Genomic DNA, 27,140 nt, shown 5'->3' with positions numbered 1-27,140 from the left:
TGGCTGAGAACCAAAGTCAAGGAAGGGCACTGGGGAACCATGGGAGGCACGGCCACCATTTCCTGTGCTTCATCTGAGCCCCACCTGGCACACCTGTGGGCGTTTCACGGCAATACCTGTTCACTGAACAAGTGAACCAGTGAGAATGCTGGCTCTTGTTTTTTTTTTTTTTTTTTTTTTGAGACCGAGTTTTGCTCGTCACCCAGGCTGGAGTGCAATGGCGCGATCTCAGCTCACTGCAACCTCTGCCTTCTAGGTTCAAGCGATTCTCCTGCCTCAGCCTCCCAAAGTGCTGGGATTACAGGCATAAGCCACCACGCCCAGCTAATTTTTTGTATTTTTAGTAGAGACGGGGTTTCACCGTGTTAGCCAGGATGGTCTCGAACTCCTGACCTCGTGATCTGCCTGCCTCAGCCTCCCAAAGTGCTGGGATTACAGGCGTGAGACACCGCGTCCGGCCACCAGCTTGTTTCTAACTCGAGGCCTGGCTCTTACTACCACACTCACTTCACCTGCCTCATGCCGTCTGTGGCAGATGCAGGGTCAGAGTACCAGCGGCTCAGCAGGTTGGAGGTTGTGCTACAGCAAGAGGCCAGGTTTCAGTGGCACTGTGCAGTCCATACGCCTTGGGGGCAGTCCAGCAGGTCTCCAGGAAGGAGGTGAGCCAACCCCAATAGCACCACTCTAGGATACAGAACACTCGGCCATGTGCAGGCCCTGCTCACCCAGTCTGGGGACAGGTTTTTATTTTTTTCTTATTTTTTTTAAGACGGAGTTTCGCTCTTGTTGCCCAGGTGGAGTGCAATGGCATGATCTCGACTCACTGCAACCTCCACCTCCCAGGTTCAAGGGATTCTCCTGCCTCAGCCTCCCAAGTAGCTGGGATTACAGGCATGCGCCACCACACCCAGCTAATTTTGTATTTTTAGTAGAGACAGGGTTTCTCCATGTTAGTCAGGCTAGTCTCGAACTCCCGACCTCAGGTGATACACCCGCCTTGGCCTCTCAAAGTGCTGGGATTACAGGTGTGAGCCACCATGCCTGGCTCCTGGGGACACTTTTTTCAGAGGCCAGATGTCAACTTCCATCTCCACATGCCTCAGTTTACGCATCATTGCATCTCAGCACAGAGCCCCATCATGTAGGGTTACTTTGGGTTATTCTGCCCCTGTGAGAAGAAACTATTGGCAGCAAAGCCATACTGCCCTCTGCCATCTCTCCCCAGCTCAGGCCAGCTGTGCCTCTGCCGTGAGGTCAATCATTGGCTCTGTGGGTGGCCTGGAGCCAAGCCAGCACCCCTGCCAAGCCAGTGCCTTCACGGGCGCTGATTTCTGCCGTGGTGATGTTCTGCTTGGCACAAGCAATGATGTCTGGAAGCCTGATTAATGACTTCATCTCCTCCATGGACATGTAACAGGGTAGGTCGCTGGAGATAAAGAGGTGCCCCATCAGAGCAGTGGCAGCCACACACCTGCCCCGGACCCCCAGCCACACCACCTCCCTACCGAGCCATGCTCCCGGCTGTAACCCCAGGGAGCCCCCGCCCTCGCTGTCCTCCCTCTCAGCTCAGGGACGCGTACATTTTATTGAAGAGTATCAGCACCGATGCTTCTGCAAGTTGTTCTGCAGAAAGGAGACCTAAGAGCTGCACACAGGATGCAGAGAGCTGGGTGGGGTCAGAGGCGTCCATCACAAACTGGTGAAAAAGAAAAAGACAGCAGCAATGCCCCGCTGCCAAACTTCCTCCCCTGGGCCTCACAGACCTGGCACTGGGAGAGAAAAACTGCATTTTTTAATTAATTTATTTTTTGAGACGGAGTCTCGCTCCGAGTGCAGTGGCACGATCTCCGCTCACTGAAACCTCCGCCTCCAGGGTTCAGGGTTCAAGTGATCCTCCTGCCTCAGCCTCCCAAGTAACTGGGACTACAGACACCCGCCACCACGCCTGGCTAATTTTTTGTACTTTTAGTAGAGACGGGGTTTCACCACGTTAGTCAGGATGGTCTCCATCTCCTGACCTCGTGATTCGCCCATCTCAGCTTCCCAAAGTGCTGGGATTACAGGAGTAAGCCACTGCGCCCAGCCCAAAGCAGCTTTAAACAAAGCTTTGGGAACAAGCAGAAGCAGAGGGAATCGAGTTTTATGAAGACGACCTGGTGTCACTCGTCTCTGTCCTCATGTGGCCATCAATTCTCCATACTGGAATCTGCGGCACAGGCCTTATCAAGATGGGACCAACCAGAGGTACGTATAAGTCCAACATAAACACAGACGTACCGGGGAGTGACACAAAGGGCTAAGTCTGTTCTCTGCGGAGCAGCAGCCCTGCCCTCAGCAAGCCCTCTGTGAGCTCCTACCGGGGACCTGGGAGCGCAAGCACCAGAAACCAGACGGGGTGCCCAGCAGGAAGCAACACTAGCTAAGACCTATTTCCATGAGTAGTATAGTCACTAAATAACCCAAACCCCTTTCTACACACAGCAAGGTTGGGGACTGGACATCACAGAAATGTAGACACACTTCCCTAAAGGAAGCCCATATAGGATTACAACCCACCAGGAGAGAACGGCAGTTTCCATAGTAACTGGACCAGATGGGGCCCATGCACCCCCCAAGCTCCCGGATGGTGATCTTTCTCTGTGCCACGATGTCAGTAAGATTGGTGCCCACCTATAGGAAAAACCACGAGGCAAAGAGAACAATACAAGCGCTGTCCCATTGTGAACTCCTGAAGAGCACCGTGCCCACACCTTACACGGTGGCCTGAACCCCGCAGACCCATTCTCCCTAACGCAGGAACGGCGAGCAGGGACCGACGCCCATCAGTAGCTGGACTCGCTGTGGGGGCGACCAGCCACAGGAACCCGTTGCGAGGGGAGAGGAAGTGCCCGTGGAAGGCGGCAGGCCCCCTCATCCCGCGCCAATTATCCTCAGCTCGGGCCGTCCCCCCCTCCCGAAGGCTGGCCTTAGGTCACGACCTGACCCGCTGATCGGCGTGCACTTACAGGAGCCCGGAGCTCTTCGCCAAGCGCAGAACTGACCCCCCGCAACTCCACCCGCGGGGGCGGACACCTACCGTGGGCCGTGTCGGGGGCGGCTCCCCCAGGTCGCCTTTCCCATCTCGGGAGCTCACCTGTGCGAAGCGGTCAAGGACCCGAGCAGCTAAAGGGTGAGTCCCCGCCCCAGTCCGGGTGCCCCCCGCGCCCCGGTCCCGTCCCCGCGCGGAAGGATATCCTGCAGCCGTCTCACCAGCAGCGTCTTCCCGGCGCCCGTGGCTCCCAGCAGGAGACACATCCGTGCTTCGCTCCACCCGGCACCCGTAGCTCGGCGCCGCGGGGCAAGGCCCGCCCACCGCCCACCCTCATTGAATAGTTCTCACCTTCGGACTGCTCATTGGTTCTTAGGGCTCATTGTTCCAAGGGCGCGCCCAATTAGCGCGCAGCGTTAGCGGGAGAGCGGAAGACCCCGCCTCCTCGCGGCTCTAGGGCCGGCGCGGTGACGTGCGCGTGCGCGCACTGGAGGGAAAAGGCGGAAGTCGGGGGGCGCGCCAGCTCGTAGCAGGGGAGCGCCCGCGGCGTCGGGTTTGGGCTGGAGGTCGCCATGGGGCGAGGCAGCGGCACCTTCGAGCGTCTCCTAGGTAACGCGTCCCCACCCGACGGCTCGGCCTTGGTCAGCCCGCAGCCTCCGCCCGGCGCTGAGTCAGCGCGGCCCCGAGGGCCCGAGGGGCGCGGACCGGCCGCCCTGCCCGCCTCTCCCCGGCCCGCTGTCCTCCCGGGCGCGGAGCCGCCGATCTTGGACCCTCGGCGCTGCCGTGGGGTCGGCGTCCATCGGGCGTTGGCGAACTGGGCTCTGCGAGGGTCCGCGCAGGGCGCCAGCGGCGCTCGGCGACCTCGCTCCTCCGCTGGCCCGGGCATTCGGCCGATTTCCTCTTGACCGACAAGCACCCGGCCGAGTGGGCCACAAGGCCTGAGTCATGAAAGTGGGTGACTCAGTCGGATGTTAGGCTCGCACTTGGGCTTCTGACCCAAAACACTGGGCCTCGAAGGGTGGAGCCGGCAGTGTTCTCTCTGGGACCTTCGAGCTCTCTTGGGGCTGCGGGTCCCAGACCCACCTTTTGTTCCCACACTGGCTTCGGGAAGTGCCTAATGGTTTAGGAAGGCGTTTTCTCACGTTTTTGGGGGTGAAAGCTGATCCTATCTGAGCCTCATGGAATTGACGCGTTTTGGGAGGGAAACGAATGTTGATGTGCACGTACCCAGCAGCACGTGGAAAATGCGTCTAATGTTTGGGGGTAGGCGCTTGGGTGGTCGAATGGGCTGCCCCAAGCTTGCCTTTTTGTCAAGTAGGGTTTTCAAGGAGACTTCAAGTGAGACACCTTCCTTGCCAAGGGAACCAGTAAGCAGACTGAGTATCTCAGCCACACAGGTAGTTCAGTGCTTCAGGGATGAATCCGGAAGTTAACTACTGAATCAGTATAGAAAGTGGACGTGGCTTGGCTTGTTAGATCGTTTCTGTATCCGGGAAAGGCGATGTGGGCAGAGCTGGAGCTGCCCCCCAGAGGGGCCAGTTGTTGGAGACAGCAGTGATGTGGTATGATGACAGGTATGCTGGCGAGTCCTCCTTGGAGCCCCGTTCTGCCCTTATTTCCAAAGCACTCGGCTTGGAGCGAGGGGCCTGGAGTCTACACTGCAGGCCTCTCTGGCCCTTGCCCAAGCTAAGGTCCCATTGAAAGCGGGAGCATCTGGGCGAACGGGGACTCCAAGGGACGGGTGATAGGGTTCTTTGTTGAGAAGCAGCCGAGCCTGATGTTTAAGAGTGAATCAGCCTCTGTCTCTGGTGAGCTGTGTGACTCACGGCAGTGCCCTCGCCTCTCTGCTGAGTGTCTTTACCTTGCTCGCGGGTTGTGGGAGGGCTTGGACCAGCACCTGGTGTGCTCTTACGCTGTTTGCTGCTTCCCTGGGGAGGATGGCACTTCCCTGCCCATCAGCATGCTCAGGAGGATTCTGTCATGGTTTTTCATTTGGTCCAAATGTCTAAAGGGGAAGGAGAGAGTCCCCCTCAGCTGCTGCCAAGCTGGGGTGCTGCACGGGGCGTCCAGCAGGATAACCCCTCTCTTTCATGGCATTTTCTCTCTCAGACAAGGCGACCAGCCAGCTCCTGTTGGAGACAGATTGGGAGTCCATTCTGCAGATCTGCGACCTGATCCGCCAAGGGGACACACAGTGAGTTAGCGGGGCCTGTGCCCTGACGCGGAGGAGCAGCCGTGCACTAAGCTGGGCTCGCTTGGTGCCCGTTGGTTCTCCACGACATAGCTGACCGTGTTAGGCTCTTATGTGGAGAACTGCATGGTCTACATGCTAGGATTTTTTGATGTCTTGGAGGATTAAGGGGTTTTCTCTGTTCAGCTTGCAGATACCTGGTTATGTTTGTATTTGCTTCGGGGTTCTCAAAGACTAAGATGGTAGACAGACTTTTTTTTTTTAAGACAGGGTCTTGCTTTGTCACCCAGGCTGAAGTGCAGTGGCGTGATCTCAGCTCACTGCAGCCCCTGCCTCCCAAGCTCAAACGATCCTCCACCTCAACCTCCCGAGTAGCTGGGACTACAGGCATTCACCATCACGCCCGGCTAATTTTTTGTATTTTGGTAGAGATGGGTTTTTGCCGTAATGCACAGGCTGGTCTCAGACTCCTGGGCTCAAGCAATCCTCCTGCCTTGGCCTCCCAAAGCACTGGGATTACAGGCGTGAGCCACTGCACCTGGCAGCAGATGAACTTTTCTCATCTTAGTTGCTGAGACTATTTTTTTCCCGTTTTTCTCTGCTTTTATCAGTGTTTCCTTTTCAGAGCAAAATATGCTGTGAATTCCATCAAGAAGAAAGTCAATGACAAGAACCCACACGTCGCCTTGTATGCCCTGGAGGTAAGTAGACCCCCGTGCCTCAGTGGCCCCCAGGGTCCCTACCCCCTACTAGTCATGACAGCATGAGAAGAGTTTGTCCTGTGGCCTTGCCCACCTCCCTGGGCATACATCAAGCAGGAGAGTTTCCATTCAGCCTTGAGTGCCTGTGTGAACAGTGCCACCTAGGAGAGGGTCACGCTGAGGGAGAGACAGGAGATAGGGGAGGGAGTGGGCACCACTTCTTCAGCCGGTTCTGCATGAGTAAACACCAGAAGGCGGATCTCATTGTTGTGCCTGGCAGTGAGACTTGGCGTCATGTAGCGGTGCTGTGCAGGCTGCTGAGTCTCAGATGTGGGTTCCCCACTGGCCTGACGGGCCTGTTGAAGGGCTGCTGTCCCACCGGGTTCCCCACCGGCCACTGACGGGCCTGTCGAAGGGCTCTGCTGTCCCACCGGGTTCCCCACCAGCCACTGATGGGCCTGTTGAAGGGCTCTGCTGTCCCACAGGGAGGTGGGTCTGTCCGGGTGGAGGAGGGGCCCTGCCCTGACCACTGGCCCAACCCTTCCCTTCCTGGGCATCTGCAGGTCATGGAGTCTGTGGTAAAGAACTGTGGCCAGACAGTTCATGATGAGGTGGCCAACAAGCAGACCATGGAGGAGCTGAAGGACCTGCTGAAGGTGGGTGAGACGGGGGCACGCGGGTGGCCACCCAGGCTGGCACCTTTGCTTCTCCAGGTGTTTACTGGGCACTGATGACAGAACAGCACCAGGTGTGGCGGAAAATGTGCAGGTGCAGATCGGTGGTCCCTGCACTGCACAAGCTCGCACTCATGAGTCGGAGAGACAGGGCCGTGATCCCCAATCCAGGGAGGCCAGGGTTTAGCAGGAGCCGGCCTGGGGTGCTGTGTCTGGAGGACCAAGGTGACAGCGACTCTGGGGCCTGGGGGAAGCTTCCGGGAGGCAGGGCTTGGGCACCTGCTGTCTTAGGGAAGGTGAGTAGATGCCACTGGGTGGGCAGGGCAGGTGGTGGCTATTGTGTGTGAGAGTGGCTGTGGTCCGGAGGGCAGGCTGGCCACATCCCACAGGCAGGGGCCTGGGAGGGCTCTGAGTGGGGGCTTGTAAGATCGGATGTGTCTGGCGGGGATAAGAGCTGTTTTGGAGAGCGAGGGCTTCATGCTTTCCTGGGCAGAGGAGGAAAAGCCCTCCAGATCCCCAGGAGATTCTGCCGGGGACATCTGCAGGGATTGTGCTGGGGACACCTGCAGGGACTGTGATGTGGACTGTGATGCAGCGGGGATGCTGTTGCAGGTGTCAAGGAGAAAGGGTGTCCCATGTGGTCAGGCTGCTCCCCTTCTGTCCCGACCTGTGGGCCAGACCTGGGTCTCATAGGAGACTCCCTGGACCCACACAGCTGAGAACCTGCCCGGGGATCCCAGTGGACAGCCAGGCCTCACAAAGGCCCTCACTGGCCACTTTGGCTGGCTTCCTGTCCCGTCCTGTCCTGGCTGAGAGGCGGAAGGTGCCGGAGTCTGGCCCTGCCCGACCCTGGTGCTCCTGAGCTCCTTCAGTCAGGCTGCAGATCCTGAGCCGGTTCGCTCCTCTGGGGTGAGGCAGGGCTGTGAAGGGAAGGCGCCGCTGAGGATGCAGAGGGGTTCTGGAAAGGAGCTTAGGCTGAGGTGCAAGTGCCCTGGAGCCTGCTTGCAGCAGCCTCTGATCGCACGCCGTTCTGCGCATCACAGTGGGACGGCGTCCCTGAGAGGGCCCTAGACGCGAGGCCCCGCTGCACTCTAACCGGGGGAGAGGGTGGCTGCACGGGGTCTGGAGCCCGCTCTGAATTTGGAGGCATTTCTGGAGCGGCTGCCCCCTGCGTCTCCCCGGCTGTGACTGGAAGGAGGGGCGTGGGCGGAGCCCCGCAGCGCCCTTGTGTTCTCAGCCCCAACACCACGCTGCCATCGTCAGGCCTGCCGGGCCCTGCCTGTTGGAGGCTGACAGGAACTGGGGATCCTGGGGTGGGCAGGTCCTGTGGGGAAAGGGAGAGACAGATGGTCAGGGGCACAGAGACGCGGCGTTGTTTGGCTCCAGCAAGTAGAGGCAGGCATGAGGTTTGAACTCAGGTTGGTGCATGGCCCCCACGCCCCACTCGGGGGGCCCTCTCTGGCCTCTATGTCAGCCCCATCTGCTCAGAGGCTGAGGTCTGCCAGCTGCTTCCTCACACTGAGGCCTCTGGCGCCTGAAGTGTCCTGTGACCCTCACCCCCTCCTCCCTGCCTGCAGAGACAAGTGGAGGTAAACGTCCGTAACAAGATCCTGTACCTGATCCAGGCCTGGGCGCATGCCTTCCGGAACGAGCCCAAGTACAAGGTGGTCCAGGACACCTACCAGATCATGAAGGTGGAGGGTGAGTCAGGACTGAGGTTGGGACCAGGTTGAGGCTTGGAACTGCTGGGCAGTCAGGCTCAATGGGCACAGTGGCCAGGGGCTTGGGAAGATGGGCTGTTCCCTGTGTTGGGAGGGAGGAGGGCGGTGGCCTGGAGCCAGGGAAGACCGTGCGTGTGAGGGCGGGTTCAGACCAGCTCCTGCCTTTCTGGACCCACGGGCAGGAGCAGGCAGTGATGGCAGACAACACACAGGTGAAAAGGCAGCAGACAGCCTGTTTCAGAGTGGCAGGACTCCTGGGGGCCGGCTTGGGCTGTGCAGTCAGGGAAGGCCTCTGGAGGAGCTGTCCGAAGTGTCGAGACTGGAACAGAAGCCAGAGCCGGCGTGAGCAGGCAGGCAGCACCCGTGGGCAGACACTCAGGGTTGAGGCCCCAGGGCAGAAAGGTGGCCAGCGTGCCAGAGGAGAGTGCAGCCGGGCCTGCGTGCCGAGGGCCTCCAGGCTGTGGGCTGGAGTTCGGGGTTGCTGTCAGCGCAGCAGGAGGCCTCTGGTGGGTTTTCTTCTAGGCCGTGGCAGCCAAGGTGTGTTTCTTAAGGGTCCCTCCCGGCCACTGTGGCCGTGGAGAACCAGGGGATTGTGTAGAGAGAGGTGGGGGCTTCAGGATGCATTTGGGAGTCTTGGCTGGTGCTCAGGGCCCACTCAGAGAGAGGTGGGCATGGCTGTTCACATCTGTGCGGGTCCTCTGTGGCCCTGAGTCTGCTGAAGACGAGGCTGAGAGCGTGGGGAATGGGGCAGGCTCCAGGGGTGGTGCGTCCCCGCTGCAGGAGTTGGACGCTTGCCCTGTGGCTGCAGGGTGGGCAGGACCAGTGTGGAGAACACGGGAAGAACGCAGGGGGCGCTGCACGAGCTGCCTTGGACCCTCAACTTTGGGGTGGTGGATGCTGGTGGTCTGTGCTCCTGTCTCCTTCCTGGGGTGGGAGCTTTCCTGGATTTTTTCTGGGGTCTTGTGTCAAGAATAGCTCAAGGTCTTGTCCTCAGGATCAGTGGGAGCCCTGGCCAGAGAGCAGAGGGTGAGGGAGCCACTCAGCAGGCGGGGCCACGCAGGGGCCTCACGCCATGATGGAGTGGGAGCAGTATCTCAGGAAGAGGGCAGCAGGGCCTGGCTCTTGTCTGCCGCCACAGTGAGGACAGAGGCCCCATGGGGACACCCAACCTTGGGGGCAGGAGGCTGTCTCGGTGCCCCCAGACACCTTCACTTGGGTGCACAGTCACTGCTGCGTTGCAGCTGCCAAGAGTGAGGAATGGGCTCCCGGAGGTCTTGCAGGCCAGGTGGGAGCAGGCAGTGACTATGGCTTCATCTCTCCAGGACACGTCTTTCCAGAATTCAAAGAGAGCGATGCCATGTTTGCTGCCGAGAGAGTGAGTGTGGGCGGCCGCCAGGGGTTCTGGAGTTGGGCTGCTCAGGAAGCGTGAAGGGGAGCGCTGGGAGCCCGGCTTGTTTGAGGGTTGGTGGCTGAGCTCTCGTCTGTCTGGGACCTGAGGATGCCTGTGTGTCCTGGGCGGAGGCGTAGTAGCTGTCTCTGCAGGGCGAGGTGGAGACGCGGCTCAAGGGCCTTTAGAGTGGCTAGGGGGCTCGGGAAAGGAAAACAAGCACCTTTGATGAGGAAGGAAGTCCCTTCCTCAGGCCTCGGCAGCTTCACCCCAGGCCACGCCGCTGGGAAGGGCCGCCCGGGGCAATGCTCTCGCTCGTGCTGGGGTCCTCTCTGGGTCCGTTGCCTTCTGTGGGGCGGGGGAGGCTCTGTGCCTCTGGGGCTGGTGGGGCGGGAAGCGTGTGGTCCTGACTGCTGCCCCTCCTCAGGCCCCAGACTGGGTGGACGCTGAGGAATGCCACCGCTGCAGGGTGCAGTTCGGGGTGATGACCCGTAAGGTGAGTTCCCACCTGGGGGGCTCTGTCTACAGCCCCGGCCAGACACCAGGTCCCCTGCCGTGCACAAGGCCACCGTCCCTGCTGAGCCTTTCCTTCCTGGTGGGTGGTTCAGGAGGTGAGTGCAGCTCGCAGCGGGTGGCAGTGTGGCGTCAGGAGGGGGACAGTGAGGGCCCACGTAAGGGGGCCTGATGCCGCTGCCTGGGCCGGGCCCAGCCTCACTCTGAAATTATAATGTTTTAAACCTAGGGCTACAGGCCTTGCCACAGTCACTCTGCTGCTTGCCAGGGCCGTGCGGCCCCCTTCTCTTTGTGGCTTAGCCCATCTGGATTCTTACCCCTCGAGGCATCTTCACACCAAAACCCCCTCCAGGCTGGCAACCGGCAATGCTTGGGGTTTGGGGTGTCAGCAGGTTCCAGCACCCACTGCACTCACAAAAGCTCTTGTTTTATCAGCAGAATTGATGTATATTTTTTCTTTGCCCTTACTTTTAACTTACCTTATTTTCCCCAAAACGGTGGCTGGCGTTGAGACTCCCGGGAGCATGTCCAGGTTCCCCGGCCTTAGGGTCTTCCCAGGCACTTGTTCTGCTTGTCCCTTGCCTTCCCCGACCTGTGAGGCCCAGCTTCAGCATTGTACGGGGTGGTTCTGGGCCGGGTGGCGCATCAGGGTCCCCCAGTGCCTGTGACCAGGCCCACCCGCCCCATCTTACAGCACCACTGCCGGGCGTGTGGGCAGATATTCTGTGGAAAGTGTTCTTCCAAGTACTCCACCATCCCCAAGTTTGGCATCGAGAAGGAGGTGCGCGTGTGTGAGCCCTGCTACGAGCAGCTGAACAGGTGAGTCCCCGCGCCCCATTTGGGCTGCAGGCAGGGCAGGCTCTCCAGGCTGGGTTTTCTGTCCCTCTTGGCCATGGTGCCTGAGGCCTGCAGACCCCAGAGGGCCCTCACAGCACAGCAGCTGGAAGGTCAAGGGAAACCCAGGGTGGCCGCGTGCCCTCGGACCCTGCCCCACACTAGGGCAGGTGGGTGTGTGAGACAGGGCGCTGCGGCTCTAGGGACCGAGGCTGCCCCGACAAACCTGTTGCTTGGGTTTGGGTTTGGGTTTGTTTGCATTTCAACTTTCGGAATAAAACTTACAGAAAAGTTGCAAGAGTAGCACAGAGAAGCTTCAGGGCCGCAGCCGGTGCCTCAGCGGTCGGTGTTTCGTCGCAGAGTTTACTCTGCCCCCCTCTCCTGCGCGTGTGCATGTTCGTGTTCACACAGGTTTTATCCTGAATTTGTATGAGTGCAGATGTCATGCCCCTTGGCACTCAGGTCTTCGCCTGTGATCTCTGAGAGGGACAGTGCTCTCATGGCCACAGCGGTCACTCGGGACTGCGCTGCCACCCAGTGCTGGCTTCTGCTCTGTGGTCCACGTTCCATTGCTGCCGTGGTCCCAGCAGCGTCGCTGTGGGTCTGGCCTGGGTCGCGCGTGTTTTGTATGTGGGCTGTGCTCCCTGCTTGGTTCCCTTTTCCTGGAACGTGTCACTGCCTCCCTATCTCGCTCCGTGGACATTTCTGGGAGGTCAGGCCGTGGCCACCTGGCCCCCTGTTCAGGTCTGAGGCTCCCACCTGCTTAGGTTCGGGAAGCCCAGGAGTGAGGCCATGCCCTCCTCAGGACATCCCATCCAAGCCAGCCATGTCCGGTGATGGGCCGCTGCCCGGAAAGTTCCTTTTCCTTCTTGTAACTGAGAAGAACTTGCCTTGAGCCACGTCAAGTCCCATCCGTCGCAGCCACTGCCCACATGCTGTGACCCAGCGGCTCCATGGCAGGGCATCCCAACGCCATTCCTGCCTTCACACACGCTTGCTGGCGTTTCCCTGTCCTGGGGGCTGTGCAGGTCTGCCTCGGTGTGGGCTTTTCTCTTAGAAAAGAGCCCCAGGTCGGCCGAGCACGGTGGCTCATGCCTGTAATCCCAGCACTTTGGGAGGCTGAGGCGGGCAGATCACGAGGCCAAGAGATCAAGACCATCCTGGCCAACATGGTGAAATCCCGTCTCTACTTTTTAAGTATTTTATACTTAAAATTTTTGTATTTTATACAAAAATTAGCGGGCTTGGTGGCAGGTGCCTGTAGTCCCAGCTACTCGGGAGGCTGAGGCAGGAAAATCACTTGAACCTGAGAGGCGGAGATTGCAGTGAGCCAAGATTGCGCCACTGCACTCCAGCCTGGGTGACAGAGCAAGACTCCATCTCAAATTAAAAAAAAAGAAAAGAGCCCCAGGTCAAAGGTCAGCGTGCGTGGTTTGAAATTGCGACCATGCTGTGAGCCTGCAGCCCTTGGACTGCCTGGGGCGCCCGGGAAGAGCTTACTGGGCATGACAGTCACTGTCTGTTTGCCCCTTCTTGGGTGGGGCCCATCCCACAGTGGCCATGCTGTGTTTGGTTTCCCGAGTGCCGTAGGAAGGTCTTCGCAGGCCGGGCTGGTGTCCTGAATGTCCATTTTCAGGAGAGGAACTGGGGCTTACCCTGAGGGACTCACCCGAGCCCTTGTGGCTGGTGTGATGCCCTCGAGTCCTGCCCTGCTCTGCTCTGGAGTGTGGCCATTGGGACACCTGTGGCTGTGGAACCACTGTCCTCACTCTGTGGGGACACTTAGAGGAGCCCGCAGAGGTATGGTTGAGAGCTTTGGCGGGGGCAGGGCGGTGTCAGCGCATGGTGACCTGCAGCATTCCTTGTGCCCCACAGGAAAGCGGAGGGAAAGGCCACTTCCACCACTGAGCTGCCCCCTGAGTACCTGACCAGCCCCCTGTCTCAGCAGTCCCAGGTACTCAGCCCCCTCCGTCCCGTGGGCACCTCTTCCCCGGGGCCCCCCCTCACCCTCCCCGCTTGTCCTCAGCTGCCCCCCAAGAGGGACGAGACGGCCCTGCAGGAGGAGGAGGAGCTGCAGCTGGCCCTGGCGCTGTCACAGTCAGAGGCGGAGGAGAAGGAGAGGCTGGTAAGCTGGGTGGGGCGGGGCGGCCTCAGCAGGGGCCCAGCTCCCCTGGATGTGCCACGGTGGGGCCGGAGGGGCGTCATGTGCACCCAAGTGACGCCCCTTCTGATTCTGCCTCAGAGACAGAAGTCCACGTACACTTCGTACCCCAAGGCGGAGCCCACGCCCTCGGCCTCCTCAGCACCCCCCGCCAGCAGCCTGTACTCTTCACCTGTGGTGAGCGGCCCTCGGGCTGGAGCTGCCTCTCCCGGAAGGCAGTAGGGTTGATGGGGGACGCGGGTTCCCGAGCTGATTTAGTCAGGTTGGTGGGGGATGCGGGTCCCCGGGCTTCCCAGAGAGGACAGCCCCAGCACACGGGCGGACATCAGGGCAGAGCCCCACAGCTCCAGGCCCCCGTTCCTCCTGGTCCCTGGTTCGGCCCTCGGGACTGAGGACATGGGACAGGCTGTGGGAGAGGCGCCTTGCTGGTGAGACCCTGTCTCTTCCACACCCCTCCCGCCCCACAGGAACTGAAGGACTTGCTTTCTGGGGCATCCACGTCACCTCTCCCTGGCCTCAGCCCCACTCTCAGTAGAGGGTGAAGAGGCAGCCTGTTTTGCAGAGGTTGGGTCAGGGACAGCAGGTTGAGAAAGTTATTTTGTAGGTTCCGTGGAGTGGCCAGGCCGCTGCAGGCCCAGGGGCTCAGAACAGCCCTGCCCCAGTGAGCCACCCCTTCCCTTCTTCCCCTCCTTCCGGGCTGTTGGCTGGGGCCCCACACGCTGGACCGTGGGGGCTGTCCAGTGTCCACCTTGAGGCCCCAGGGCTGGCCCGGTGCCACCCTGTTCCTCCCATAGCAAGGTTAGGAGCCTTGTAGGACAGCAGTGCTGTCAGCCTCTGTGGAGTTCTAAGCATCTGGAAGAGGAGAAAAGATGGCTGCTCAGATGCCAGGAACCAGAGGAGGGCACGGAGGGAGGGCCCAGGCTGCGGCTCTGGTCTCCAGGATCTGTTGCACTGGGGCCATCCCTGTCCCTGCCGAAGCAACTGGCTCTGTCACCTGTGAGACTCAGATGCCCCTTTCTCCCCAGAACTCGTCGGCGCCTCTGGCTGAGGACATCGACCCTGAGGTAAGGCCCGGCATGGGGTGCATCCTCTCACGGTTTCTGGCCTTGGGAGTGACCCCTTCATTGCCTGCAGCTCGCACGGTATCTCAACCGGAACTACTGGGAGAAGAAGCAGGAGGAGGCTCGCAAGAGCCCCACGCCATCTGCGCCCGTGCCCCTGACGGAGCCGGCTGCACAGCCTGGGGAGGGGCACGCAGCCCCCACCAACGTGGTGGAGGTGAGGGGGCCACTCCCGGCATTCCTAGTGGCAGGGTCCCTTGGAAGGGGTGGATGCGGGACAGGTTGGAGGCCCCACTCATTCTCTCTCTTCCAGAACCCCCTCCCGGAGACAGACTCTCAGCCCATTCCTCCCTCTGGTGGCCCCTTTAGTGAGGTAAGCTGTGGCTCCCTCCACGGGCCAGGGCAAAACATGGCCTCCTGGCCCACAGCGCCAGGCACACGGCACAGGTGCCTGCCCTAACCAGAGGGCCGTGCCAGAGCAAGGGTGTCTGCCCCAGCCCGGCCCCGGCCTGCCCCGGCCTGCCCTGCCCTGCCCTTTGTGGCCTCTCCCAATGGAAACTCTATACCAGGCTGTGGTCCAGAGCTCGGGCCACTCTCTGTGGACCTAACATGGTTCCAGAGCAGCCTAGAACCATCAGATGAGTCCTTGGCGTTGCCTGGGGCTTCTGGGCTGGTTGGCTGTCAGAGCACAGGTCCCTGGAGAGGGAGCAGGCAGTGGGGCCCTGAGCCAGCTCTGTCCTGACCAGGGTTTGCCGCTGGACAAGGACCCCGCCTCCAGGGCCTCGCCTTCCTCGGCTGTAGAAGGGGCTGCTTGCATAAGGAGCAGATGAACTCTGCTCCAGGCTTGAGTATAGCTGGGTGCCTCCATCCCAGGCCCCACCAGGGAGGCTGGCTGGGGCGTGGCCACACTCATCCAGAACCCTGCTCTGCCTGCAGCCACAGTTCCACAATGGCGAGTCTGAGGAGAGCCACGAGCAGTTCCTGAAGGCGCTGCAGAACGCCGTCACCACCTTCGTGAACCGCATGAAGAGTAACCACATGCGGGGCCGCAGCATCACCAATGACTCGGCCGTGCTCTCACTCTTCCAGTCCATCAACGGCATGCACCCGCAGCTGCTGGAGCTGCTCAACCAGCTGGACGAGCGCAGGCGTAGGTGCCCGCGCCACGGGGCCTCGGCTCAGGGGCAGCCAGGTGTTGTGAGCGCCGTCCTGGGCCAGGGCCTCCCTTGAGGGTGCTGGGCTCTTGTGAGTCCTTCATTGGGGCCGTGGCTTCCTCCAGAGAGTCTCAACGGGAGGTGGTCTCGGTGATGATCATGCCCTGCCCTGCCCTGCCCAGGACCCTCTGCCTGCCTCCCCCAGAGCCCAGCGCCTTCAGAGCCCTCTGCAGAAGGTTGGGCACAGGGCGGCCCATCCGCGTGTCCGTTCTACCCAGGAGCTTCTCAGCACTGTGCCGGAGTGGTCAGGGTTGCTCTGTCGTCTGCCCACAGTGTACTATGAGGGGCTGCAGGACAAGCTGGCACAGATCCGTGATGCCCGGGGGGCGCTGAGTGCCCTGCGCGAAGAGCACCGGGAGAAGCTTCGCCGGGCAGCCGAGGAGGCAGAGCGCCAGCGCCAGATCCAGCTGGCCCAGAAGCTGGAGATAATGCGGCAGAAGAAGCAGGTGCAGTGGCTGCCCAGCCACGGGCCGGGGCCGGCTGGGGGACCTCGCGGCATAACCAGCATGTTTTTGCCGCACAGGAGTACCTGGAGGTGCAGAGGCAGCTGGCCATCCAGCGCCTGCAGGAGCAGGAGAAGGAGCGGCAGCTGCGGCTGGAGCAGCAGAAGCAGACGGTCCAGATGCGCGCGCAGATGCCCGCCTTCCCGCTGCCCTACGCCCAGGCATGTGCCATCCTCCCGCCACCCAGAGGCTCGTAGGCTGAGGACCAACTCTCACCACTGTCTCCTTCGTCCCCAGCTCCAGGCCATGCCCGCAGCCGGAGGCGTGCTCTACCAGCCCTCGGGACCAGCCAGCTTCCCCAGCACCTTCAGCCCCGCCGGCTCGGTGGAGGGCTCCCCAATGCACGGCGTGTATATGAGCCAGCCGGCCCCTGCCGCTGGCCCCTACCCCAGCATGCCCGGCACCGCGGCTGGTAAGGACGGGTCGGGGCAGAGACCATGCTTTTTTTCCCTCGTCTTTATTTTAGCCGAATTTACAGAAAAGCAGTAAGAATGGTGCGAAGGGTTTTCCCAGTTGCCCCGATGTGAATGTTGTCTCTGCTTTTTCCTGTTTCCACGCAAACGCGCTCACACAGGCTTTCCTGCTGGAGCCGTGTTTCAGTCCGTGCGTGGCAGGTACTGCCCTCTCCCCTGAATGCGACAGCGAGCATTTCCTGAAACCAGCCGGTGCTGGGCTGCCGATCCTCGTCTGTAGCAGGCTCAGCCCTCATGGACTGTCCCAGTGGTGTCCTGTAAACAGCACGACCCCTGCTGCGTGGCATTTACCCCCCTCCCCGGCCTTTAATCTAGAGTGTTCCCCAGTCAGCTTTTGTGTTTTGTGACATCAACTGTCCCAGGAGCACTGGCCTGTCATTCGGCAGACCGTCCTCAGCTCAGGTTTGTCTGGTGTCTCCACACGGTGACCATAAGGCTGTGCTTTCCTCAGAGTGGCAGCCGAGGTGACGTGCATCCCGTCAGTCCCCTTGCTGGCCGTTCGGCTGAGACGGGGTCTGCCAGGGGATTTCACTGTGAAGTGACTGTTTTGCCCTTTATCAGGTGTCTCTTGGGGGAGGCTTTCCAAATACCCTGGGACTCCTCAAGGTCTAGCATTTTTTGCTAATGTTGCCTGTGTTTGTTACGGTGTTTGCCAAATAGCGCCTTCTAATTCTGCTGTTGTCTTTCCACTGGCGGGAGGTACTCTCCCCACTCTCCTGCTTATCGTCAGTCACAGCGGCGTGGAGACGTGTTTATTTTTTCTCTCAAAGGTGACACTCCTCTGTCATCACTCTTTATTTTTAGAGTCTCGCTGTCATCCAGGCTGGAGTGGAGTGCCATGATCATGGTTCACTGCAGCCTCGACCTCCTGGGCTCAAGCAATCCTCCCATCTCAGCCTCTTGAGTAGCTGGGACTACAGGATTGCACCACCATGCCTGGCTAATTTAAAAAAAGAAAAAAAAAAAGGGCTGGGTGCGGTGGCTCACGCCTGTAGACCCAGCACATTGGGAGGCTGAGGCAGGTGGGTCATGAGGTCAGGAGTTCAAGACCAGCCTGCCAGGATGGTGAGACCCTGTCTCTATTAAACATACAAACATTAGGTGGGCGTGGTGGCACGTGCCTGTAATCCCAGCTATTTGGGAGGCAGAGGCAGAGAATGAATTGAGCCCGGGAAGTGGAGGTTGCAGTGAGCCGAGGTTGCGCCACCACACTCTAGCCTGAGCAACAGAGTGAAACTCCATCTCAAAAAAAATGTAGAAATGAGGTCTTTCTGTGTTGCCCAAGCTGACCTCAAACTCCTGACCTCGAGTGATCCGCCCTTCTCGGCCTCCCAAAGTGCTGGGATTACAGGCGTGAGCCACCACGCCCGGCCCCGTTACTTTGATGCTCAAAGTTTCCCAGGTGTGGCCATGGGAGGCGTCAGTGGCTTCTCTGTTGCGTAGGGCCATTGGTTTGGGATGCTCCTGAGTTTCTGTTGCTAGATACTCTGTGCTCGTCTTGTATGTTCTCAACCCTGGAAGCAGCCATTTCTCCAAGGAGCCCTTGTTCCCTTTAGTGGAGGGTGGTCTGTATCTTGGTTAGAAGCCAAGATCGAGATTCTGGGTGTGCTCACAGCTCTAGGTTGTTAGCAGACAGAGCTGGAAAGTGTGTATATGAATACAAGGGCACAGTTGTGGGTGTGTCTGTGTATGTGCGAATACATGCGTCTTTGTATGTGATAAAAACCGTGAGTGCAGCCAGGTGCGGTGGTTCACGCCTGTAATCCCAACACTTCGGGAGGCCGAGGCGGGTGGCTCACCTGAGGTCAGGAGTTGAAGACTGGCCTGGCCAACATGGTGAAACCCCCTATCTACTAAAAATACAAAAATTAGACAGGCGTGATGGTGCACACCTGTAATCCCAGCTACTTGGGAGGCTGAGGTAAGAGAATCACTGGAATCTGGAAGGTGGAACTTGCAATGAGCCAAGATCATGCCATTGCCCTCCAGCCTGGGTGACAGAGCGAGACTCCGTCTCAAAAAAAAAAAAAAAAAAATCCATGAGTTAATTCCAGTACTTGCAATTTTAATCCAATAGCAGTTTTCTTTTGCATTGTTTTCAATATACTCAATTGCTCAGCCCTAGAATACACAAAAAGTAGTTTTAAGAATGCTAACCTGGCCCACTGTGGAGACGATGCCTCCTAACTGGAGTGTAACATTTGTCTGTAGTTCTTGTCATTTGTAGCCTGAGGCCGTGGAGTCCAGATTCTGGGTTCAGAAGTTACTGGAATTCACTATCCCATCCCATTGGTCAGACCATGTCACTCATTTCAAATACAGTTTGGTTCATTTTTTCTGATTTCATTCCATTCTAGGATTCTCCTCCCATCCTTGTTGGTTTATCTTCTTTTCTTTTTTTTTTTTTTTTTTTTTTTTTTGAGACGGAGTCTGGCTCTGTCGCCCAGGCTGAAGTGCAATGGTGCGACGTCAGCTCACTGCATTCTCTGCCTCCCAGGTTCAAGCAATTCTCCTGCCTCAGCCTCCTGCGTAGCTGGGATTACAGGCGCCCGCCACCATGCCCAGCTAGTTTTTGTATTTTTATTAGAGAGAGGGTTTTACTATGTTAGACAGCCTGGTCTCGAACTCCTGCCATCATGATCCGCCTGCCTCGGCCTCCCAAAGTGCTGGGATTACAAGCATGAGCCACCACGCCCCGCCTATGGTCCTTTTTTTAGAAACGTGAAACCTGAACTTGGTTCCAAAAGTCACAACAAAAAGGAAAACTCCTGGCCGGGCGGTGGCTCACACCTGTAATCCCAGCACTTCGGGAGGCCGAGGCAGGTGGATCACCTGAGGTCAGGAGTTTGACACCAGCCTGACCAACATGGTGAAACCCGTCTCTCCTAAAAAGACAAAAACTTAGCTGGCTGTGGTGGCGCACGCCTGTAATTCCAGCTGCTCGGGAGGCTGAGGCAGGAGAATCGCTTCAACCCAGGAAGCAGAGGTTGCAGTGAGCTGAGATCGCGCCACTGCACTCCAGCCTGCGTGACAGACTATCTCAAAAAAAAAGTAAAACTCGGCCGGGCGCGGTGGCTCACGCCTGTAATCCCAGCACTTTGGGAGGCCGAGGCGGGCGGATCACAAGGTCAGGAGATCAAGACAATCCTGGCTAACATGATGAAACCCCGTCTCTATTAAAAGTACAAAAAAAAATTAGCTGGGCGTAGTGGCACACGCCTGTAATCCCAGCTACTCGGGAGGCTGAGGCAGGAGAATCGCTTGAACCCAGGAGGCAGAGGTTGCACTGAGCCAGGATTGTGCTACTGCACTCCAGCCTGGTGACAGAGCAGGACTCCATCTCAAAAAAAAAAAAAAAAAGTAAAACTCAAGAGTAGGGTGTCCCTTCCTCTCCTCCCTGTTGCCCTGGCTGAACCATCTCCCCTGTCTTGTTTGTCACAGATCCCAGCATGGTGAGTGCCTACATGTACCCAGCAGGGGCCACTGGGGCGCAGGCGGCCCCCCAGGCCCAGGCAGGACCCACTGCCAGCCCCGCTTACTCATCCTACCAGCCTACTCCCACAGCGGGCTACCAGGTATGCAGGAAGGCCGCTCCTCTCCTTCCAGGGCCAGCCCCAGCCCCAGCCCCAGCCCCGTCTCCCATGGCACTCATTCCCTCCGCAGAACGTGGCCTCCCAGGCCCCACAGAGCCTCTCGGCCATCTCTCAGCCTCCGCAGTCCAGCACCATGGGCTACATGGGGAGCCAGTCAGTCTCCATGGGCTACCAGCCTTACAACATGCAGGTACAGTGACCTCCAGGCTCTGCTGGGGGCCGGGGTAGGGGAGCAGTTGAGGCTGAGGGTCCTTTGGTGAGGCTGGCAGGCACTGGGTGGGCTCCACCCCTTCTGCTCCTCCCCCTCCACTCTCTGGGTGCTCCCTGTGGTCACCTTTGGATTGTTGCAAGCCAGAAATATCCCCACCTGCCTGGTCACAGGGCTACTCTCTCACATCTGACGTCTTCCCACAACAGAATCTCATGACCACCCTCCCAAGCCAGGACACGTCTCTGCCACCCCAGCAGCCCTACATCGCGGGGCAGCAGCCCATGTACCAGCAGGTGAGCCATTCCCGGGGCCTCACAGCGGCACCCGCAGGGCACCCTCAGGCTTCATGGTTTAGCACTGGGTCCCCTGGCCCCAGTGGGGATTGTCCCGTACGTCTGCTCACAGGGGGAGACGCATACCCGAGGCCCCTTCTCAGCAGACAGAACGAGGACACAAGTCTTAGGGCAGACACACGCGTCCGCAAGTGTAGACAGGAAAAACCGTGAATTTACTTGAAAGGCAAAGGCCGCATGAGCTGCAGTCAGTGGACATGGATTACAAGCACTTGTGGGTCTGTGGCTCTGCTGGGACAAAAGCCTTCCTCCCTGGGCTGGGGAAGGGAGGACCAGGACCATGCCTGCTTTCCTCCTGCACAGATGGCACCCTCTGGCGGTCCTCCCCAGCAGCAGCCCCCCGTGGCCCAGCAGCCGCAGGCACAGGGGCCGCCGGCACAGGGCAGCGAGGCCCAGCTCATTTCATTCGACTGACCCAGGCCATGCTCACGTCCGGAGTAACACTACATACAGTTCACCTGAAACGCCTCGTCTCTAACTGCCGTCGTCCTGCCTCCCTGTCCTCTATTGCCGGTAGTGTCCCTTCTCTGCGAGTGAGGGGGGCCTTCACCCCAAGCCCACCTCCCTTCTTGTCCTCAGCCTACTGCAGTCCCTGAGTTAGTCTCTGCTTTCTTTCCCCAGGGCTGGGCCATGGGGAGGGAAGGACTTTCTCCCAGGGGAAGCCCCCAGCCCTGTGGGTCATGGTCTGTGAGAGGTGGCAGGGATGGGGACCCTCACCCCCCAAGCAGCCTGTGCCCTCTGGCCGCACTGTGAGCTGGCTGTGGTGTCTGGGTGTGGCCTGGGGCTCCCTCTGCAGGGGCCTCTCTCGGCAGCCACAGCCAAGGGTGGAGGCTTCAGGTCTCCAGCTTCTCTGCTTCTCAGCTGTCATCTCCAGTGCCCCAGAATGATACAGCGATAATAAAATGTATTTCAGAAAGCATCAGCGTTTTTTCTTTTTTTAATTAATTTTTTTGAGATGGAGTCTCACTCTGTCACCCAGGCTGGAGTGGTGATCTCCGCTCACTGCAAGCTCCGCCTCCTGGGTTCAAGCGATTCTCGGGCCTCAGCCTCCCGAGTAGCTGGACTACAGGTGCACCCCATTACCATGCTGGGCTAGTTTTTGTATTTTTAGTAGCGACGGTGTTTCACCATGTTGGCCAGGCTAGTCGTGAACGCCTAACCTCAGGTGATCCACCTGCCTCGGGCTCCTAAAGTGCTGGGATTACAGGCATGAGCCACCGCGCCCGACCTGCATCAACGTTTGCTCAGGGGCAGGTGGTCGGGCTGATGGCCCAGCTGCAGGCAGGGTCATTTCCAGCCTGTCCCTCCCTGAGGCTGCGTGCCAGGGTTCACCTGTGCCCTGCGCCGCTCTGCACTGACCCCGCCGGTGGCTGGGGAGGAGTTTGGGCTTGGCGCCTCCTTCGTGTAGTGGCTGAAGCTTCCCGGGTGCTCCTCATTCCTGGGAAGGGAGTCGGGTGATGGGAACGGTGGGGGCTCAGCGCTCCGAGTCCGCGGCCGGGGGCGAGCAGGGCTGAAACGCGCCTCCTGAGTGTTGAAAGCGGCAGGCGCCGGCCTTTGCACCCAGAGGCCAGGGCGTCTCACTCACCTTCACATCTAGGCTTCTTAGGGGAGCGCGGCTTTGGCTTTTCCAGGAAGGAATGGACTCCAACGGACAGGGAAAGAGGAGGTGTGGAGAGGCGGGCAGGATAAGCAGGCACTGGGCCCAAGCCGCCCTTGGAGGCTCCGCTTGTTCTGATCTGAAGGCGGAGGCTCTGCCGTGCTCTCCCAGGAAGCCACCTGGACGTTTGGGGCTTTAGCTAGGAAAGAGGATGTCGCCTGCGGCTGCGAAGGCGCCAAGGCCCAGACCTCGCGCCTCCGCCCGCGACGGCGGCACTGGGGGCCCGGAGCGGGCGGGGGGCCCGGAGCGGGCGGGAGACGCGGGTTACTGCGGGCTTCGGGGCCCTAGCCTCGACCGCGACGTTCGCTCGCATCGCGCACGGACAGAAACCCGTGAGCTCTGAAGAAAGAACACCTGAATCCGGAGCCCAGCCCCCGTCGCTCGTTTGCGCAACCCCAAAACCCGGCGGGACGAGGGTCGCCCGACGTCCAGCTGCCGCCACAGACGACGCTTTTGCGTCTGCGCAGCGCGCCGCCTTGTGGGTAATCTGAGGGTGAGACGAGGCTAGCGCGAGGTGCGGCTAGAGCGTCATTTCCGGCTCGAATGCCCGGCCGCCGTGGCGGCTAGAGCGTCGCCTCCTCCCGGGGAACCGCGTGTGACCTTCCAGCCCGCGGACCGATGCTGCCGGCGGCCGCTCGCCCCCTGTGGGGGCCTTGCCTTGGGCTTCGGGCCGCTGCGTTCCGCCTTGCCAGGTACGCGGGATCCTGGGGCGCCAGGACCGGGCCGGCAGGCAGGTTAGGGGGCGGCCGGGCACTGAGGGGTCGATCCGGGCGGAGGAGGGCGGCGGGGCCGGCCTCCCTGCAGCGGCCAGGCCGGGCTTGGGGGGTCCCATCGGGGGCGCGGGGAGGAGGCCTCCCGGTGCGCACGCCCCTTCCCTCCTGGGCCGTGGAAAGCGCCGGGGTCGGCCCCAGATGACCTTGGACGATTCCCTGTTCCTCCCTTGGCCTCAGCCTTTTCCGCAGCAAAGGCCCATCCGTGGGTGCGGCGTTTTGCGGCCAGGGGGCCCCATGTTTTGGGAGGCTTTGCGCAGGAAGATGCACCTAAGTAGTAGTTTCGCCACCGCTGGGTTGATGTAGTTCATTCAAACCAGAAACTTGAGGTTTGAGCGGTATGGCTGCAAATAAACACGTGGCTTTCTAAGGCTCTTTGAAGAATTTAAAGTAACTTGCAAATCTTATCAATACGGACCCCTTGAGGTCTGAGAACCCTGGACTGGTACCAAGGAGCTAGGTAATTTCCGGCCCTAGTGATTACCAGCCTGAGCTTATGGCACCCACCAGTCCCCCAGTTGTCCTGCCCCCCTGGTTTCTGCAGCCCCTTCCATTCCAGGACTGACAAGTCTGTTTTAATTGGGGGTGGGGGCTAGGCGACAGGTGCCATGTGTCTGTGCCGTGCGACATATGAGGAGCAGCGGCCATCAGAGGTGTGAGGCCCTCGCTGGTGCACCCCTGGATAACGCCCCCAAGGAGTACCCCCCCAAGATACAGCAGCTGGTCCAGGACATCGCCAGCCTCACTCTCTTGGAAATCTCAGACCTCAACGAGCTCCTGAAGGTATCGTGAGAGGGTGGCACAGACCCAGGGGCTGGAAGTTTCGGGGCCCCTGTGTTTTGTTCCTGGTGTATTTTGGGAGTTTGGTAAATTGTCAAAAGTGTGTTTGTCCAGGTGCAAGGTCCATGCCAGGCTAGTTGCCCCTCCTCAGTAGGTTCCGGCTGGTGTGAGGGCCAGCTGTGGACACTGTTCTCTATCTCTGCAGAAAACGTTGAAGATCCAGGATGTTGGGCTTGTGCCGATGGGTGGTGTGATGCCTGGGGCTGTCCCTGCTGCAGCAGCCCAGGAGGTGAGTCCTGGGCAGAATGAGGCATTTCTGGGGTGCCCAGTTCGCCTGTGGCCTCATGTGCCGTATCTCAGGTTCTGCAGCTACCGTCATTGTCTGCAGCCTGCACACCTGTGCGGCCTCCTGCAGCCTCCGGGGACCTACTCCCTGCCGTGGATGTGCACGACTTTGCATGTGGAGACCGTGTTTCTAATGGAGGGAAACAGACGCTAAGCTGAGAGAGGAAAAAGAGGCTGGGCGTGGTGGCTCACGCCTGTAATCCCAGCGCTTTGGGAGGCCGAGACGGGTGGATCACTTGAGGTCAGGAGTTCGAGGCCAGCCTGGCCAACATGGTAAAACCCCGTCTCTACTAAAAATACAAAAAAAATTTAGCTGGGCCTGGTGGCACATGCCTGTAATCCCAGCTACTCGGGAGGCTGAGGCAGGAGAATAGCTTGAACCCGGGACACTCTGTCTCAAACAAACAAACAAACAAACAAAACAAATAAATAAAAATAAAAATAAATAAATAAATAAGAATACAAAAATTAGCCGGCGTGGTGGCAGGTGCCTGTAATCCCAGCTACTTGGGAGGCTGAGGCAAAAGAATTGCTTGAACCAGGGAGGCGGAGGTTGCAGTGAGCCAAGATCATACTACTGCCCTCCAACCTGGCAACAGAGCAAGACCCTGCCTCAAAAAAAAAAAAAAAAAAAAAAAAAAGAGGAAAAAGAAAGGAAGAAATTATACCAAATAGAACATTGTAAGCATTGTGGGGAAAAGGAGGGAAGAAGCTCAAGGTGGGAGGGAGAGTTCCAAGTTCAAGGTGGGCTTCGGGCTTCGAAGAGGAGGCAGACATTGTAGAAGAGAGCATGGCCTTCCTGGCGGAGGACGGGGAGGCACCAGGGTCACCAGGCAAGAGGGTGTCTGACAATTCAGGGAGCAGCAGCGAGGTAGGGGCTGGCGCAGGCGAAGGGGTGTAACAAGCAGCTCTGTCCTTGGGTCTTTGCAAGGAAACCAGCGAACTTGAAGCCGCCAGTTGCGTTTGGTCATCGGGTTGCGTGAACCTCTCCACCGAAGACCTTTCCCCCACTGGGCAACCAGGTCGTGTACTGTAGAGTGTCCCATGTTCCAGATGCGTGGGGTGCCCATGGGGCAGCGTCACTCATGCCTGAGAACTGGAAGGTAGTTTAAAGGCTGATTAGATTCAGGCCGAGCGTTTGGGTAAGAATAGCTGGGATTACTGTAGAGCCTGTTGTGTAAACTGGATCGCTTTTGAGGAGGGAGAAGATGTTATTAATAGCTTTCCCAGGCCGTGGGGACACGCAGCCCCCTGCCCTCGGGTGGTGCTGGGTCTCCATGCGCCACGTCAGAAGCGCAGCGTGCCCGTCAGTCCCATGGCGGGTTGTCAGTTTGTCGGCACATGTGCACTGCAGTGTGGCTGAGAAGGGAATGGCGCTGCTTTTATCTACAAAGCACTTTTGGTGTCGTTCTTTCCTGTCTCATAAGTTACGCTTTCTAAGCGAGAGGGGAGTAGAGTATTGAGGGAAGGACTGTGAAGCATGTTATTTATTTATGAAACCGAGTCTCACTCTATCACCCAGGCTGGAGTGCAATGGCGCGATCTCAGCCCCCGCCTCCCGGGTTCAAGCAATTCTCATGCCGCAGCCTCCCGAGTAGCTGGGATTACAGGCGCGCACCACTAGAGACAGGGTTTCACCATATTGGTCAGGCTGGTTTCAAACTCGACCTCAAGTGATCCACCTGCCTTGGCCTCCCAAAGTGCTAGGATGACAGGCGTGAGCCACCGGAGCCATCGCTCCCATCCAAAGCATGCTACGAAGAGTTATTAGGCAGACCTGCCTCTGACTAGCATGAGAGAAAAAGCACCAGCTGGACTCACGAGGCCAAGGCAGGAGAATCGCTTGAACCCAGGAGGTGGAGGTTGCAGTGAGCTGAGGTTGCACCACTGCACTCCAGCCTGGACGACAGAGTGAGACTCCATCTCAAAAAACAGAAAAGAAAAGAAAAAGCACCAGCTGGTTAAGAATTGATGAGTTGGGAGACGTGACTTCCAACTCCAGGCTTTGCTGGGGCCTCCGCTGCACCTCCCTTTGGGGCTTTAGACTGGGGTGGCCCAGCAGTGGAGGCGTTAGCTCCCCCCAGCCCTTTGTCACCTGGCTTCCCTTCTTTCCTGCTCCCTAAGGTGGTGGAAGAAGATATCCCCATAGCGAAAGAACGGACACATTTCACCGTCCGCCTGACTGAGGCGAAGCCCGTGGACAAAGTGAAGCTGATCAAGGAAATCAAGAACTACATCCAAGGCATCAACCTCGTCCAGGTCTGTGCCGCGGTGGGGGTTCTGAGGCAGGTTCCGTTGTGGCGGCCCAGGGCCCCCAGTCCCTGACTTTGCTCTCTCTGGCAGGCAAAGAAGCTGGTGGAGTCCCTGCCCCAGGAAATCAAAGCCAATGTCGCCAAAGCTGAGGCGGAGAAGATCAAGGCGGCCCTGGAGGCGGTGGGCGGCACCGTGGTTCTGGAGTAGCCTCCAGCTCGGAGGACTTGTGTTCAGGGGTCCCTGGGCCCCGGGCGAGGTCCCGCCCTCCCGTGGTCACTGGCTCCGCCCCCAGCACCAGGCGCCCAGTGGAGCCGTTTGGGAGAATTGCCTGCACCACGCAGAGGGGCCGGACAGGCCGCACAGACCTACTGTGGCGGGAGGGAGGGGCGGCTGCTGCCTGGTGACGGCACCCGGAGGCCCACCAGGACGCGCCACTGGTGAATGTGCCTCTGGTGGCTGCTGAGAAAAATACACCGTGCAGCTCAGTGTGTGGAGTGCCGTGCTCAGGCCAGGCTGCCGGGCCAGTGCGGGGATCGAGGCTGGTACGGGATGGGAGGCTTGTTCCCTGGCTCCTCAGCAGACATCTGAGAGTCTGCAGGCATTCATCAGGTCCCCGATGTGCAGGGCCCTGTCCTGAGACCCCACAGTGGGCCTGGTGGACGGCAGTGGTGTGGAGGACCTGGGCAGCGGGAAGCCTCCCTGTTTTCAGTGTTGGCC

At 59.3% G+C, this 27,140-nt stretch overlaps 3 protein-coding genes and 1 long non-coding RNA gene across 8 annotated transcripts; 2 read left to right on the top strand and 2 right to left on the bottom strand.

Moving 5' to 3' along the window:
• Positions 1-155: 155 nt before the first annotated feature.
• Positions 156-3,329, bottom strand: ARL16 (ARF like GTPase 16). 3 transcript variants are annotated; one of them, XM_004040820.5, is made up of 5 exons: positions 3,234-3,329; positions 3,077-3,135; positions 2,557-2,670; positions 1,581-1,696; positions 156-1,426 (listed from the first exon to the last, which is right to left on the bottom strand). In XM_004040820.5, the coding sequence occupies exons 1-5, from the start codon at positions 3,292-3,294 to the stop codon at positions 1,255-1,257; spliced, it is 522 nt and encodes a 173-aa protein (XP_004040868.3). In that variant the 5' UTR covers positions 3,295-3,329; the 3' UTR covers positions 156-1,254. The 3 variants fall into 3 exon arrangements, with proteins under 3 accessions (XP_004040868.3, XP_063561827.1, XP_063561826.1); XM_063705757.1 differs by lacking the exon at positions 3,234-3,329 and having other exon boundaries at positions 3,134-3,213; XM_063705756.1 differs by lacking the exon at positions 3,234-3,329 and having other exon boundaries at positions 3,006-3,173.
• HGS (hepatocyte growth factor-regulated tyrosine kinase substrate) lies at positions 3,257-21,537 on the top strand. 3 transcript variants are annotated; one of them, XM_055389437.2, is made up of 23 exons: positions 3,518-3,637; positions 4,347-4,602; positions 5,138-5,222; positions 5,845-5,920; positions 6,484-6,576; positions 8,172-8,295; positions 9,638-9,690; positions 10,130-10,198; positions 10,910-11,034; positions 12,925-13,003; positions 13,076-13,174; positions 13,292-13,387; positions 14,236-14,274; positions 14,345-14,488; positions 14,585-14,644; positions 15,208-15,421; positions 15,759-15,931; positions 16,009-16,149; positions 16,226-16,400; positions 19,903-20,036; positions 20,125-20,244; positions 20,472-20,558; positions 20,922-21,537. In XM_055389437.2, the coding sequence occupies exons 2-23, from the start codon at positions 4,593-4,595 to the stop codon at positions 21,030-21,032; spliced, it is 2,307 nt and encodes a 768-aa protein (XP_055245412.1). In that variant the 5' UTR covers positions 3,518-3,637; positions 4,347-4,592; the 3' UTR covers positions 21,033-21,537. The 3 variants fall into 3 exon arrangements, with proteins under 3 accessions (XP_018882953.1, XP_018882955.1, XP_055245412.1); XM_019027408.3 differs by lacking the exon at positions 4,347-4,602 and having other exon boundaries at positions 3,257-3,637; XM_019027410.4 differs by lacking the exons at positions 4,347-4,602; positions 14,585-14,644 and having other exon boundaries at positions 3,503-3,637.
• Positions 21,538-21,539: 2 nt separating this feature from the next.
• Positions 21,540-22,737, bottom strand: LOC129533957 (uncharacterized). The gene is made up of 2 exons (XR_008680379.2): positions 22,204-22,737; positions 21,540-22,056 (listed from the first exon to the last, which is right to left on the bottom strand). It is a non-coding gene; the product is annotated as an uncharacterized lncRNA (long non-coding RNA).
• Positions 22,738-22,748: 11 nt separating this feature from the next.
• MRPL12 (mitochondrial ribosomal protein L12) lies at positions 22,749-26,908 on the top strand. Its single transcript, XM_004040815.5, has 5 exons — positions 22,749-22,967; positions 23,642-23,828; positions 24,031-24,114; positions 26,295-26,429; positions 26,514-26,908. The coding sequence occupies exons 1-5, from the start codon at positions 22,894-22,896 to the stop codon at positions 26,628-26,630; spliced, it is 597 nt and encodes a 198-aa protein (XP_004040863.1). The 5' UTR covers positions 22,749-22,893; the 3' UTR covers positions 26,631-26,908.
• Positions 26,909-27,140: the final 232 nt, after the last annotated feature.

This window comes from Gorilla gorilla, chromosome 4 (genome assembly GCF_029281585.2).
Source record: "Gorilla gorilla gorilla isolate KB3781 chromosome 4, NHGRI_mGorGor1-v2.1_pri, whole genome shotgun sequence".
Lineage (NCBI taxonomy): Eukaryota > Metazoa > Chordata > Mammalia > Primates > Hominidae > Gorilla > Gorilla gorilla.
Note: the sequence above shows the minus strand (reverse complement) of the source record. Positions and strands in the feature narration are given on the sequence as shown.

Excerpts from the sequence above, each read along its gene's own strand:
- ARL16 (XM_004040820.5), bottom strand. The coding sequence starts at position 3,294 with ATGTGTCTCCTGCTGGGAGCCACGGGCGCCGGGAAGACGCTGCTGGTG. Across the intron at positions 3,136-3,233 it reads GCTGGTGAGACGGCTGCAGG|AGGTGAGCTCCCGAGATGGG; the intron begins ATATCCTTCCGC and ends ACCGCTTCGCAC. Across the intron at positions 2,671-3,076 it reads CGCCCCCGACACGGCCCACG|GTGGGCACCAATCTTACTGA; the intron begins GTAGGTGTCCGC and ends TTTTTCCTATAG.
- HGS (XM_019027408.3), top strand. The coding sequence starts at position 3,601 with ATGGGGCGAGGCAGCGGCACCTTCGAGCGTCTCCTAG. Across the intron at positions 5,223-5,844 it reads ATCCGCCAAGGGGACACACA|AGCAAAATATGCTGTGAATT; the intron begins GTGAGTTAGCGG and ends TTTCCTTTTCAG. Across the intron at positions 20,559-20,921 it reads AGCAGCCCATGTACCAGCAG|ATGGCACCCTCTGGCGGTCC; the intron begins GTGAGCCATTCC and ends CCTCCTGCACAG.
- MRPL12 (XM_004040815.5), top strand. The coding sequence starts at position 22,894 with ATGCTGCCGGCGGCCGCTCGCCCCCTGTGGGGGCCTTGCCTTGGGCTT. Across the intron at positions 23,829-24,030 it reads ACCTCAACGAGCTCCTGAAG|AAAACGTTGAAGATCCAGGA; the intron begins GTATCGTGAGAG and ends CTATCTCTGCAG. Across the intron at positions 24,115-26,294 it reads CTGCTGCAGCAGCCCAGGAG|GTGGTGGAAGAAGATATCCC; the intron begins GTGAGTCCTGGG and ends CTGCTCCCTAAG.